Genomic DNA, 15,875 nt, shown 5'->3' with positions numbered 1-15,875 from the left:
CTTGAATTGTTTGAAAAATAACCTTGCAGAAGGATATCACGATTACATGATTAATGGTATCTGACCATCTGAAATTCTTTGGAAAACAACTTCATTAATCTATAAGGGTCTTATGAGTTTTGTTCCATATATGTTGTGGGTTTCCTGCCAGGAGGGACATAAAAACCCAATCTCATTTGAGCTCAGGGCAGAGGAATCAGCGAAGACCACCAGCTGTCGAAAGAATGCTGTCCGAAGGCAACACCGCAGTCAGAATGACATCCGACTATCAGAAGACTCCCTCACTGTGGGAAAACATAAAACGACCATATCGCCAACTTAATTACAACCTCTGCCCAGAGCTCAAATGGGTTAATATTGTTTTGATCTTTCTTGTCTAAATATTTGAAACCTCTACATGTTTGATTTGACTATTAATAAATGAAACATTGATTACCAATTGGTGTCACCTCCAAATTTCTTACAACACTACCAGGAACATTTGCCCTGAGCTGATGTCAAAACATTCTGGCATGTGGTTTATGATAGCCAGTATGTGGACTCTGTACATTCCAGTATTTGCATCCTTAGATACTGTATTAATTTGTACTTTTAATGTTAACACAGATTTAAGGTGATTGACAAAAGAACCAGAGGTGAGATGAGGAGATTTTTTTTTACACAGCGAGTTGTTATGATCTGGAACTGTCTGAAAGGGTGGTGGAAGCAGATTCAGTAATAACTTTCAAAAGTAGAAACGGAAAAATTTGCAGGGCTATGGAGAAAGGGCAGGGGAATAGGACTAATTGGAATCGCTCTTTCAAAGAGCCGGCACGATGGGCCGACTGGCCTCCTTCTGTGCTGTATCAGTCTATGATGTTTTATTGAAGAACATTTTGGACAAAGCGCACATAACTCACCTGTCCTCTGTTAAGGCCATCAGCGTGGTACCTCTCGTAGAGAAAACGATGAAAGACATTCTCAGCTGAGGGCTGTAAAAGAACAAAAAATGTTCCATCCAGGTAGAATAAAGTTATTCAAAATGCAAATAACAAAGGCTTTGAAAACGAACTTCAGTAACTGTTCGTTTGGAGGGAAAATGAGGCAGCCATTTAGTGCACTGCAATATCCCACAAACAGCAAAGAGATAATCTCTTTTTGTTGGCTTTGGAGAGCCTCAAAATAGCTCATCTTTGATGCACGAGAGGAAAAATAGATTTCTTTAAGAGTGCGTTTCTGTGGGGAAACACGGGGAAGATATTTTACCTGATGAACTTGTGGGCAAGGTGGTCAACGAAGAAAAAAATTTCATTCCAGTGGTGCTGAACGCTCCCAGATCTGAAAGTCAAGTTCAGATTCACCAATTAGTGTTTTCGGATGCATTTTTAAAAAAAAATTACATTTTTGATAATTCTCTTTCTTATGAACATTGGAAAGCACTCGATACAAAAACCACTTGACCTATCAAATCAGCTACTTCCATTGTGTACAATCAATTAATCTTATTTCCATTCCATGTAAAATAATGGAAGTGATTATCAGGAGTAATCATGAGGATTATCTGTACAAAAGCAACCTAGTAAATAACAGTCAACACAGCTTTAGTCGGAAAGATCCTGCCTGACTAACCTCCTTGATTTCTTTCAGGAAGTGACAACCTAAGTCAACTGTGGTAGACCCTATGATGTTTTGTGCCTCGACATTTGATAAAGTTCCACGTGAAAAATTACTAATTCAGCTCAAATGCTGTGGGCATTGGGGTGAGAACTCAGTTATGGATAAATATATGGCTGAAGGATAGAAAACCACAGGTACTGGTTAGAAGGGTAATGTGACAAGTGTAAAGTATTGCACATGGGAAACATACACACTCCATGAATGGTGTTGAAATAATTAAAGAAGAAACTTAAGGAGATCGAAGAGTCTTAACAGATGTCCAGCCAAGTCAAAGGAGCAATCAACAAAGCAAATAAAATACTGAACCACATAGCCAAAAGAGTAGAATATAAGTTAGAGGAAGTCGTGATCAAAACTGTACAGTGCTCTGGTCAGACCATAGCTTGAGTACTGAGTCCCGTTCTGGACACTGAGAAACAAGGGAGATATCCGAGAGCTGGAGGCAGTGCAGAGAAGAGCCACAAGACTGATCGCCAGAATATTGACTGTGTAATGATGAAGGAATGGAGATATATGTCCAAGTCAGAATGGTGTGTGACTTGCAGGGCAACTTGGAAGTGATTATGTTCTCACAACATTGATGCTCACCATCACCTCCATCTCATGCAGCATCCTGACTTGGACATTTATCTCTGTTCCTTCCTTGTCACTGGGTCAAAATTCTGGAATTCCCTACCTTTTTCATTCATTCATGGGATGTGGGCATCACTGGCAAGGCCAGCATTTATTGCTCATCCATAATTGCTCCTGAGAAGGTGGTGGTGAGCCGCCTTCTTGAACCGCTGCAGTCCGTTTGGTGAAGGTTCTCCCACAATGCTGTTAGGTAAGAAGTTCCAGGATTTTGACCCAGTGATGATGAAGGAACTGTGATATATTTCCAAGTCAGGATGGTGTGTGACTTGGCAGGGAATGTGGAGTTGATGGTTCCCATTCGCCTGCTGCCCTTGTCCTTCCAGGTGGTAGAGGCCATGGGTTTGGGAGGTGCTGTCGAAGAAGCCTTGGTGAGTTGCTGCAGTGCATCTTGTAGATGGTACACACTGCAGCCACGGTGCGCCGGTGGTGAAGGGAGTCAATATGGTGGATGGGGTGCCAATCAAGCGGGCTGCTTTGTCCTGACACCATTGTGGATACACCATCAGTACAAGGACTGCAGCAGTTTGAGAAGAAAACCCCCTACCACCTTCGCAAGGAATGTAGGGATGGACAATAAATGTCATCTTGCAAATGTCACCCACATCGCATGATCACTTTTTTTTAAACTGTACCATTTTAATCCTATTTAGGAACTAAGCTGGGCAAGCATGTTGTTGTTACTTAATCTTGCTCATTTATCTTATCAGAAAGGTTTTATTGTAGTTTTTCCTGGGGATTAAGATCTAGGTATTGCACAGTAGGGCAATTGAACAAAACAACTATACTTTAAGAACTGTCTCATATCATTAGTGATATTGAGGGATAAGTTGTTGAGTGCACTGACTACTGCTTAAAGCTGCCACAACAATCAACTTCACAATTGAATGAAATCAACTGTGTTTTAAGATCACGAGCTATGCAAATTGCTTGTATAATTACTGGTTGAGTTGTTAAGTGAGTATTTAAGAGTGAAGGGATGGTTCGGTGGCCTTGTGCAATTGGGGGGGCGTTGGCTTGACTTGACTGAATAGCAACTTCAGCTCATGTGAGAAGTTTGTGTTGTGGAGTGTCTGGAAGTTGTTTTGGGCTGCTGTATGTTGAGTCAGGGAATGCAGTAGATATGGGCTTGAAACTGGCATCAAAAATATTGGTGACTTTTTGGGGAAATGAAGAGTTAGAAGAGACTTTTAAAGAATAAAAGAACTTTCATTTATTTTGCACCATTCACATCCCAAAGCACTACATGGGCAAATGTAGTCATAAAGAACCATAGATAAAGTATGTTGAAGAAAAATGGGGTTTGAAAGTAATCAGAGGAAGCAGTTAGGTGTGGGGTTGAGTTTGAATGTCTTGAAGCAGTTGTGACTTGAGTGTCCAGAATGGAGCTTGTGCTGGTCCATTGGTTCTGAAGCAGTGCAAAGACCAGCAATCCCATTTAATGTGCTCACGGAGCAGGAAGTATAGTCAATCTGTTTCTAATCTAAAAGTTAACTAAACATGGACTCTAAAAGAGAAAGTTGTCATTTAGATCTGGAATTAGTGAACTCCACTTGAAAGTTTATAAGCAAAGATACTGACCATCTGGGTCAGATAAAAGTCAGTTGTCAATCATACACAAATAACCTATTACTTCCTGTTACTGCTCAAGCTCATTGGGAGCAACAATATTAGTGGAATGGATAACAACCACAGCTTTTGTCAGTTACTATTCTCTTTTAGCTTCAATGCAGATTTAGTGTTTTTAACGATTGGAATTTAAAGGTTGGGGGGGGGACATAATATGCACCTGATATTAGCATTTCTAGTCAACCTGGCTCACCATATGGAGACTGGGATGAAAGGAAGGTTTATCATTGACATACCCTGACCAGATGGTCCAACGAAAGCCATGGCTTATCCTCATAAACCATAGAGTGACTCTGGGAGTCAACCTAACCACAAGATGGTAACCCTTTTTGCAACTCAATCATGGCTGACTGCTTTGATTTTAAGTGGGTGGATTTGTGTATCCAGCAATGACTTGTGGTCAATTCTCAAATTCAAACAACTGATGTCTTGCAGAATGACTTGCACAAATGGCTTCCGTGCATCTCCACAGCTGCTCAAAATACCCTTTACCCCTTGATCTAATTATAACATGCAAGCTTTACTTTGTCTAAGAGTCCATCTGGAAGCTTCGTGTTCTATCATTTTTGTGTTTAAATACAGTGCATTTGATGGCATTAAAAGTGGTTCCATTGATACAGAAGGTATCTGTCGTGAATAAAGAACACAAAGCAATTAAATTGGGTATGTTGTTCATTGCACAATTTTACTCAACCACACCCTAATCTCTGCTTTCTGTCTCAATCACCTGGCTGACTATATTCAACACAACAAGTGGAATGAAATATCTAAAGGTAATTGGCTGTGTCCATCAGGAAACTTGGGTTTGTAGCTGTTCAGCTGCACTTGTTCTGTTTAATTTGGTCTGATAAAATCCAGCCCTTTTTGCATTTACATTCCAATGAGACAGGATGAGCTTACGTTTAGCTATCTTTGCTGCAATTGGAAGTGCTAAGTTTTGGAATTCTTTCCCAAGCTACCCCAAAATAATTTGTTACCATCCAGTATATTTGAAACAAATCAGTAAATTGCTCCCCCAGCTCCACTAATGGGCAAACCATGAGCTTCTTTCTGAAATTATTCCCTATCTGGTTGACTCTTCCTAATCACGTGCCAGATCTGCTCACCGTGTCCTCTATATGTACAAAACCCAGGTAAACTTCAACACCAGCACCTGTGCAGTGTTTAACATTTGGTTAAGCACTATCCATTTTTGTTGTTTAATACTGCCATCTGCCCAACTCATGACATGGAACTGGTGCAACAAATGATCATTCCAAAGTTAATGCCTATTATTAAGCATATGCTAGTTTTTAAACCTTAAAAGCAATAATAAATGAAAAGGAAAGCAGATATTTGGGGGCATTAGCTTTATGCTTAATCATTGGCTGAAACAGCCTGTTGCTCAATTCATCCAACTCTTTCAATTCTTCATTTGTCTTCACACTGCTAGAAAGGATAAAGGAAATAGTCCTCTGCCATATTAAATATATCCAATCATAGAACAGTCTACTTTTCTCATTCACAAATATGATAAGTGCCATGGGTGTTATGCGGCAAAGGGTTGGCGTTTAATTAAACCAGCCGTGCATGGTCTTGTTAATGGGGGCCTTGTTCAAAGACAATGCAGCCATACTATTCCATCCTGAGCATTTTTTCCTTTTCCGTTTCGGAAGATGCTTGGAACAATGCCATCATTTTGTTGGGAAAATCAGTAACAGGCTGTTGTTTGAGTCCATCATAACTCTTCCTCACCAGAAAAGAGGGGCTTTTGTTCTCTGTAGATACTATTCAAAATGGCCAGCAATTTGGGGAGTTTAAAACAGTGCTCCTGCCACAAGTTCCACTTGTATCACCAGAAAAGAAATGGCTGAACAAAGCGGTGTAGTAGAGCAGTATAATGGAATCCCAGCATCCTGCTCCTTCTGAAATGAAGGAGAGAAACCTGAGAAGTAAAGACAGCACTCTGGTTACTTTCACACACTTTCTCATGGCTAGTTTTACAGTGGAACATGCCCATAGCACAAAACCACCTGTAATTATATCTCTTTAAACCTATGTACCACTTAACACCTCCTCCTTCTCTCTGGGTAGATTTTGGGCCCGTCCATCCAAGCAGTAGGTCCAAATGTTTCTGCTTCAGAAATCTTAGACAGTATCCAGTGGCCAACAGTATATCAGAGAGATGACCATGCAATTTTTCATGTACTTTCACTAAGATTTGTGGTGCTGATTCATTGCTCCACTAATCTTTGGTTTCCTCTGTCATTGTGCTTGCACAACCAAGGAGTTAAAATTACAAAAATCAAAAGCAAAATACTGCGGATGCTGGAAATCTGAAATAAAAACAGAAAATGTTGGAGCAGCTCAGCAAGTGAGGCAGCATCTGTGGAGAAAGAAACAGAGTTAACGTTTCAGGTCGAAGACCTTGCGTCAGAACTGGAAGATGGTAAAGAGTTCAAGTTTTTACGCAAGTACAGAGCCAGGGAAAGTGGGGAGGGAGGGGAGGGGATAAAAGGCTAACATTAGAAAGTCAGCATGATGTCCAAATTTCCAGATGAACCAAAGGTGGGCCAGTTTGAATTCATATGGATGAGCTTCTCCCTCAGTAAAAATTATGTTTTTGCACACGACCATTTGATGTCTTTGTTTTCATTTCTGTACATGTGCAATGGTGAGTCTTCCTGTCAATGTTTTTTCCCATCCCCCTATTTGACAAGTGACTGATGGGCAGGGGCTACACTCACACTACTTGTTCAGTGAGTTTCTTCAGGCGGGGATCTTGTAGTTTTGTAGATTGTTTTTTGCTTACGAGGCATTTGATCAGCAGTCTGGAAGGATATCGATCCAAAATGTCCATTTTCCTTGTGATCCCGAAAATATCTGTTGGGCATCCAACCTCCGAGCAATCTGAAAGTGTTGCTATCAGTCCATGGCTTTATAGAAAGGCCTTTTTCTTTAAATAACAGAGAAAGACCAAGGCAATGCTGCATGGCACTACCAGGGTTGAAAAAAAAACTTAAGAAAAAGACCAGATAAATCCAGAAATGGGGATTACACGATACCAAGGAGGAATGAAGAAGGCAGGAGTTCCATTGTTTTGAAGTCCTGAGAAAAAATGAGTTAGAATGTGAGACAGTGTGATGAGCAAAAAGAACTGCAGATGCTGGAAATCTGAAACGAAAACAGAAAATGCTAGTAACAGTTAGGTGAAGAAGTATCTGTAGGGACAACAGCCAAGTTAACGTCCACACCTGAAACGTTAACTTGACAGCATGATAAAGTCTTAAAGTCAACACAGTGGGAAGGTAAGGAGCATCTTTCCCATTAAGAAAGCAAATCAATTTCAGCCTAAAATCCAATTCCTTTGGAATACTGATCCCACCATGAAGACATTCCCAGATTTTGTGACAAGTTTCAACTCATGGCTCGGTCAGCTTATGTGGAGAGCATTCCATGCCTTCTGTTTCCTGAAAAGATTAACTAACCTGCAAGTACTGCTCTAAAATCGATCACTGAGTTGTGCAAGAGTGCCCCATGCTTGACTTGACTCTGATTAACTCCCTTTTCCTGTGAGGAAGAACCTCATGTCCAAGATGCATTTATCCTCCCACATCCCAGCCAGCGTCAGGAAATGGGAATGAATCATGGCACAAGCCCGCATCCTATGACTCAGCATAGGAATAGCTTGTTACATCACCAACTTAAAAACCTCCCGTAACTTATTATTTCAAATAAATGGTCCTTGGGGGGGTGGGGAGTGATTTGATTATTTAACACCACAATTTTTCTTCAATGGTGCAAATTAAGAAATGAGTGACCTGGGAAGTTTCGCTATCCATGAATCTGAATGGTACTGCTTACTGTGGCCAAGCAGACACAGGGAAAGCAGCATATCTGCACAAATCTACTGCTTAATTACAAACAGAGACAGAGAGCAGTCCTTTGAGTTCCTTGCCTAGACGCATGGTTTGCATTCAGTAAGAATGTCCTCATACCCCTATGCACACGGTCATTGAGCATTTGCAAAAATGACCTGAGATAACTTTTTTGAAGGCACAGATGCACTTTCTAATGTGGATTACAGCTTTCTGATGTGGATTATGGTTAATTAGAGTTGAAGAAATGTGAGGAACCACAGAACAATTTTTAAAAATTCTCTTTGAATGTGTTAAACAAAGGAATGGACTCCATCTGAGCATTCTTCCTGCCAGCCTACCCTACCGAGAAACCTTGTGGGTTTCCCTGCTCTTGCCCAATAATCCAACTCCCCATTTTGTCACAGCAGGAGCTAGACCAAATTGAGGTTAGGGGAAAGTGAAAATCTTACACCATGCTGAACCCCAAAAGTCCATCAAGGCAACAATCCACGCAACACAGCCTCCAAGCCAACATTAAGAATGTTCCTCTCACTGCCTCATGCCCAGTTACCTCTGACTCCACAGCAAACAGATGGTAAGGCCTTTTGAATATGTGCTGCCTCACCAGTTCAATATATGATGTACAGTATGCCACTGTAAAGTATTGTATGAAGCAAACACAATGTGACTGAACCTTCCAAATATAAACGTGAGACAGTAATTCTTAGTGTTTTCCATTTTCTTTTCCCACACATGTGGCAAAATACTTCCTTCCATTTTGCTTGACTTCAATTCAAAAGAAACCATTCCTCCCAAGTCCCAACACTTTGTGGAATATAAAAATGATATCTATTTCCAGCAAGTCATGCCAGAGTTTAGTGTCTGAGGTCTCCCACCGCAGTCTGTGTCTTTTTGGCAGATTCTTTGCTCCCTCTTTGTTGCATTTTTACAATGTGTCTCAAACTAACCTGACTTCTGCATGGACATTTTTTTATTTTAAAAATACACAGATTCCGGTCAGCATAATATTCTTTCTACATTCCCCACAGACTAACTGCTTCTAAAAGAAAGAGCTTGTATTTATATTCAAAGAACTTTCATTTGTAAATGCCTTTCACAATCCCAAAGCACTTCACAGCCAATTAATTACTTTTCAAGTGCAGCCACTGTGTAATGTAGGCACGCAGCAAGATTCCACAAACAACAACAAGATAATGAGATTTTTTTTAGTGGTGTTGTTTGAGGGGTAAATATTGCCGGACACCATGAGAACTCACCTGTTCTTCAAATAGTGCCCTGGGTCTTTTACGTCCACCTGAGACGGCAGGTGGGCCTCAGTTTAACGTCTCATCCGAAAGACAGCACCATCGACAGTGCAGCACTCCCTCAGTACTGCACTGAAGTGTCAACCTAGACTTTGTGCTTAAGTCTCTAGAGTGTGACTTGAACCCGTAACTTTCTAACTCCGAGGCGAGAGTGCTATCACTGAGCCAAGACTGACACTTTGTCACAGAAGTGCATCACAGCACTTCTTATACAATTAATTACTTTGAAATGCAGTTATTGTTGTTATGTAGGTGGATGCAGCAGCCATTAGGAGCTCAGCAAGGTCCTTCAAACAACAATGAGATGAATGGCTGGTTAATCTGTTTTTGGTGGTGTTGGTTTATGTTGGCCCATGCAGCAGGGAAATTCCTTGCTCTTTGAAGAACATAATGGTATCTTTAACATCCGCCTGAATGCTGGAACAGGCAGACAAGGCCTTATTTAATGTTGTCTGAAGGATAGCACATCCAAAAATTCAGCCCCTCTACTGCACTGGAGTGTCAACCTAGACTGTTCGCTCAACTCCTAGTGTGGGACCTGAACTCACAACTTTCTTACTCTGGCAAGATCCTCAACTACCTCGACCCGTTTTCTTCTCCCCGCCCCCAAGCACAGGTGACTGTTGGCAAGTCCAAACCTCTTCCTACACTTTCCCATGTAATGTTTTTTTTTAAACACAGATGTTGACTTTGACTTTTCAGCCTTCAACAAACCACACACTTTGACTTTTGCTGTTTCCCAGTGCAACCCACCTGCTCTGTACAAGCATTGTTTTATTAGCTCGGGATTTGACTTCACTGCGGCTCCCCTTGCACAGTAGTTAAAATTACTGGTTCAATTCCCCAGCACTGACATGGAGCAAAGCGCAAAATTAATTACAAACAAATCTCCTTGCACAGTACAGTCTTGCTGCACCGTGCAGGTGGTCACTGGTTCTTACCTACATTCATTAGATTGATAGATGCACACAACAGTAGTGAGGGGGCCCATTTACACATCCTTTCAAAGTGGCTTAACTATCGTTAGCATTGCAGCTGCACAAGGATGTCAGTCACTCATTTCCAGGATCTTGAGTCTGCCAAGAATGTTAGTGATTGGGCTCTTTTTGTAAGAGACTCATACATTCGGGATGCACGGCCCACAATGAGTTAGAAAGATTTAACGGCATATGTAGAGTCTGTTGGCTTACAGGCCGAGTTCTAAGATACCAATGCAAATGACTGCCACTGAGTAGCACAGCAGAGCTACTGTAAAAGAGCGGACTGGTTGAATTATTGCTCTGCGATATTTATAGTCAGCCCAGCTGCGCAGTAAACCTTTTTGATACATGAATTCATCGCATTCAAACAGCGAAGAGCCAGCACTCTAACTAGAAACCATCCTTCCAAATTCAAGTGATTCATATCAACAGAGGAGCATCCAAATGTGATTGGCTTGCCATTCAGAGAGACTATGTAAGTCTGTTGTGTACATTCATGCTATCCTTAAATTTAAAAAATGAGAACAAGAACAATCTAATGGCCAATCCATTTGAGCACCAATGGGCTGCACCATGGTGCTGTGTGGTGTGAGAAAAATTGCTTGACACCGAGCTCCCCATATTGGCTCAGCTGCCAGTGGCGGACACCAGGGGATTCTGGCACAGGAAGGGAGGCAGAATGGCAAATCACCCTGAGCTGCTCACCCATAATCTCCTGGCAGCAGAATGAGGAACCCTGGAAGCAGTCCATCTTCTTGTCCTCTTCGGTGGGACTGAGTGTGAGCTGGGGGTGCAACTTTATGGTATGTGAAATGCAAATGTAAACAAAAACTGCTAAATGGCACCAGATTTATATTTCCAACTCTGTGTCCTCTGATTCTGAATTCAAATGACTTAATTCATCCCTACTTTTCAGACCATGTTTCCAAATGGCCTATAGAATTTTATTCCAACAAATCACTTCCTAGGGAAAACAAGGTGCACCTTCATCTGGGCAACTGGTTTCTGATCTGGATAATATTGGGAGGAAGGTAAGATCATAGTCTTCAAGAGTAAAATTGCTGTGGAGGAGGACCCTTTAATTACCAGAGTTCTAAATAAATTCTGATAATTCATAACCTTTACTATAATTGCTTCTTGTTGGTGACATAAACAGATTGCAACTGTGACCACACAAATATTGGCAAATATAAAATAAGTCCTTGTTTTGATGATCATAATAACTGAGTGCAGGGCAAGAACTAAACATGGACAATACATAGCAGCCTCCCATTTCAACCACAGTATCTAACTTATTGTACTTATTCTTTACTCGTGGCTCCCTCACATAGAGGGTAATCATCTTTCCTTACCATGTAATGCATCTTTCACTACTACACTTTTAGACATACAGTGAGTTCAGTCAAATGATAGCTAAATCTCCAGCAGACAGAATGTAGAATCTGTCCTTTCTCTAATGCACCTAAACCATACTATGGTTCCTGCATGATTCCCAAAGAGAGTGTACAGAAGATGTGGTGTATATATAAATATTTTGTACGGTCTTCTTGACAGGATTCTGGACTGGGAGAAAATGCTTGTGTTATAAACATCCATTCCACATTTTGCAATGGATCCATATCAGCTTTTAGAATAAATGCAGTTGTCAAGTTGATTGAAAGAGAAACTGTATGGTTACGGTATGAGCTTAGAACTCATGGGTGAGGTGCAATGAATAGTACTGACAATATTGAGCTGTTTTGAATGGGTGTATGTCCCATATCCAATGTTGAAGACTACTGCCTGCATACTGACAACAGGCATGGGAAGGTGCATAATCTTGATTGGCTTCCCATAGTTGCATAATCCCAACACAATAATAGGAATCATATGCATCTTATACAAGATAATTAACAGCATTCTGGACAATTGCACGGCCAAACAAGCAATGAATGCAGGGTGTGCTGATAAACTTTGGCTTACCACAGAGATGAAGTATTTGATCCAAAGCCACTAGGAAACCATGATAATCTAAGACACTCTGGCTGACAAGAAACCACACAATAACATTACCTCCCAAGCGTCATTGTGGACACTTAAAGTTTCCAATAACACAATCAAAAACAATTTAAAATAACAAATGGGTTGGGACATTCACACCAGAAGTCAATCTCTTTCAGTGGTAAAACTCTTATCACCAGTGACGTTGTCAGTATCACTGAAGACTCAGTACAGCTAAATTCAATGGCGAAAGCGTGGAGAAGCAGTTTCAGTCACTGCATAATCTCTCTCTTTAAAGATAAAACCCCACAGAGGTGGTGTTGAGTCTCCAGACTGGCTCCTGGAATACAGAAAGGTGCGTCTTTCCTTTCCACTTGCAACCATTATGAACTCACAGTTCAGTGATAAGCATGTAACATTAATCAAAAAAGTTGGCTGATGAGTTAGTAACTCCAAAAAAATCCAACTTAATATCTTATCTCTGCCTAATGTTCCCTGTTTCTAAATCTCTATACGTATGGATGGCTTAATTAATACCATCGGTTTAATGCAAATCGACTTCGTGTTTGGACAGGATCGAGGACTAGCTATCAAACCTGGGGATGGATGAGTCACATGCCAGTGCAATTTTATTAGATTTCAAATGATTACTTGACCTTTCGGTCATTAGACCCTTGTGGACACGTTAGCAAAATGAACAAGGTGGTATCCTTCCCGTCACATATACCCAGCATGATCGTTGAAACTTAATACATAATAAGATTGGCAATTGGCAAAGGACCAAGGGTTTTATTCAATATAATCTCCATTAGCTTGTTGCTTGAAAACTCTGAGCATTTGGCAGTATGTGGACAACCATCTCTGCTTCCAAAAGATTAGCAACCCAGAGGCCAAGAAAGCTTCAAACCATCCTTTAATCAGGCAAATCTTTGGGCCGCTGATCTTTCTCAGCAAAATCCAATTCCACAAAACAAAAGGGGATGGATAAAGGATTAGATGAGATGGGGTGGAGCGTAAATACTGGCATGAACCAGCTGGGCTGAATGGCCTGTTTCTGTGTTGTAAATTCTATGTAATCAGTTTCCTATCTGGCCTTCCCATCTTCCCTCCACTGAATAAGACTGTCTCAATTCAATAGACCAAAGTATGAAAGAAATACAAAGTAGCCTGATTATCTATCCTGATGTGAATTGACATGTTCAGTCTGTGATGAACTCATAATCATACTTATTGCACCTTACTTTGCATTATATTGTACGATAAGCATACAGTAAAAACGTAATTGTGCATTCCATCATGGTGCTATGCTTTAAATTGTGTGGCAAATACAGCATAGTATGGGTTACATTTTCCTCTCTTTTGGGAGGAAATAGCAAGAAATGCTGTTGATTTTCGCCAACCACCAATTAAACAGTAACAGATCACAATTTTGTGACGGGTAGATTTGATACAAAATTGGCCCGTCATGACGCATCTGAAAGATGTTCCTTTCATTTTTCTCAATCAATTGATGAGCCACTTAACCAGTAAATTGGCAAAGTTCATTCAACCAGCTGTTAGTACTACAAGAGTAAGCAAAAGGAATTGTTTTTGGTGGTCCAAAGCAGGCAATTAACAATGGAAGCATGACACACGTTCATAGGTAACATGCACTGAAACAAACACAGGTCGCATTTATATTGTACCTTTCACGTCCTCAAGATATCCAAAGCATTTCACAGCCAATTAATTACTTTTGACGTGTTATATAGGCAAACTCAGCAGCCAATTTGCACATAGCAAGATCTCACAAACAGCAAATGAGATAAATGACTAATTTAATCTATTTTTGATAGTGTTAGTTGAGGGATAAATGTTGACAAGAACTCCCCTGCTCTTCTTCAAATAATGTGATGGGATCGTTACCAGTGGGCAAGGCTCACCTCTGGGAGCAAGAAGTCAGAAAAATATCCCTACCATTTCCGCATTAATAGACCAGCTATTTGTATTGACATACACCAATTAGTGTTTGTAGGTGCCCAAGTGGCTACGTGCTTCCATTCAATGACGCTCTGTACCTTGTGGAGGCCACCAGTGTAGAGAAATACTAGCTGCCGCTGCTCATGTAACTCTCTACTAAAGTACGTTACGAGTGCGTGGCAAAACAGGGCATTGGCACCTGCTTAATGCAGCAGCTGGTGATATACCAATTGATGCCTGTGATATTCCCACTGAGCACCTGGAAGGAAGTTCTCTGTGTCATAATGTGGACAGTGGTGATCTTCACCAAGAGTGCACAATCAATTGTACCTGCAAATCTGAGGAACAAGTGGTACCTGAGTCACAGCATCACTGCTGAACCTGTCTTCTATCTGACTGAAGCCCAATCCATGAGGTGACTCTGATGTGCAAGAGCCAATCCCTGGGGTCGTGTGTTCTGGGTGTGGTACACTCTTTATGTCATCAACTATTCTCCAGCTCCTGCTGCACCCATTCTGTGTGGTGGAAAACTCCCCGATACAATTCACTTCCGAAAACGCTGTGCTAGGGCATCCAAATCTTGCCCTTCCTTCATATGACTGGCCCCCATTCCCAACAGGAGTTCAGCATTCACATTTCATTAATGTAGGCAACTGTAAAACTCTGTTTGGGTTTCTCAGGTTAAGTCTTAACGAGACCTTCATGCTTCTTAACCAACAATTCTGTTGTTCTCATTTCCTAGCACCCCTTTGAGGCTGTGAGCAGGACCAGGAGCAGTGATACTAGTGGACAATAACTCCAGTGCCAGGCTTTACCTGTCTTACCCAGTCCGTCGTTTTTGTTCAAATTGTACCCAGAGTAAAATATTTTTATGCCATTAGAGAATATCCAAATGTTACCATTGTACGGTTTGGAGTTACACCTCAAACCAGGCTCTTCAAAGATTTCCCAGTCCACCGTAGATGATTTTCACAAAAACTGAATATAACTAAATTTGAACATATTTTACATTTGTGTCTAACTTTAACACATGAAGTATTAGCAAAGCAGCAGTGTTGAGTCAAAGCCAAGTCCCATAAATAGAAATAATGGAGATTCACCACATTTTATTGCAACATTTAAACCAGATTGATTTTAACCCTTTTCTCTCCCTATCTTTCCATTTTGTGGATGGGAATCTTCTCCCTTTCCCCTTTCTTGGTCTCGCTGTGCTCCATCCACCATCCCCTGGCTGAAGGTGAAGACGTTTGCCCTCCTCTTCAAATTCTGATCTCTAAGTGCAAGGACGGACTGTGATTTTTCCCGTGAAAAAGATTTAAGCTCTTGGAATGTATCTGGGGCTGCACAGCAGAAAAACACTTGTTTTTAACAGCACCTTATCATGTCTCTCAAACATTCCAAATCACTTTACAGGTGACCAATTAATTACTGCATAGTGCAGTGCCCATCGTTATGTAAGCATGATCTGCATTGGCACAGCCTGTCCAATATGCTACACTAGTGCTCTTCCAGCAAAAAACACGAACCATTAAATACTTGAGCAGTACAGACTGTTAAAGCTCTCAGTAACTTTCCCAGCAGTATCATTTTTTCCATTGCTTCCTTGCTTTAAATAATGACATTATGGTGCTGTGATTCCACACTTATGCCAAGCCGTAAACGTCAACCCAACAGACGTAACTCTCCAGCGAATTTCTCACCCGTTCCTTCATTTGATGCGCTGGCCGCAATTTGCAACCAAGTGTAAAGGGGACTACGTCAGGCACTTGGCCTTTGTAGACTAGAAAAACAGAAGCAACATAGACACAGAGATGAAGGACTATTCCTGGCTGTACTTTGTTGAAGGGGTAAGTTATTAAAGGGGCAATGTCTACTAC

The 15,875-nt window shown here is 41.1% G+C and overlaps 1 protein-coding gene across 1 annotated transcript in view; it reads right to left on the bottom strand.

Annotated features, from left to right (window-relative positions):
- LOC137335729 (anthrax toxin receptor 1-like) overlaps positions 1-15,875 on the bottom strand; it is a 147,749-nt gene that overhangs the window by 127,178 nt on the left and 4,696 nt on the right. The window contains exons 2-3 of the mRNA XM_068001045.1: positions 1,246-1,317; positions 900-971 (exon numbers count right to left, since the gene is read on the bottom strand). Coding sequence (XP_067857146.1) covers positions 900-971; positions 1,246-1,317 — 144 coding nt within the window. The remainder of the gene's footprint in view (positions 1-899; positions 972-1,245; positions 1,318-15,875) is intronic.

The sequence above is a fragment of the Heptranchias perlo genome, chromosome 20 (genome assembly GCF_035084215.1).
Source record: "Heptranchias perlo isolate sHepPer1 chromosome 20, sHepPer1.hap1, whole genome shotgun sequence".
Taxonomy (NCBI): domain Eukaryota; kingdom Metazoa; phylum Chordata; class Chondrichthyes; order Hexanchiformes; family Hexanchidae; genus Heptranchias; species Heptranchias perlo.
The sequence above is the reverse complement of the archived record's forward strand: the minus strand, read 5'-3'. Positions and strand labels throughout refer to the sequence as shown.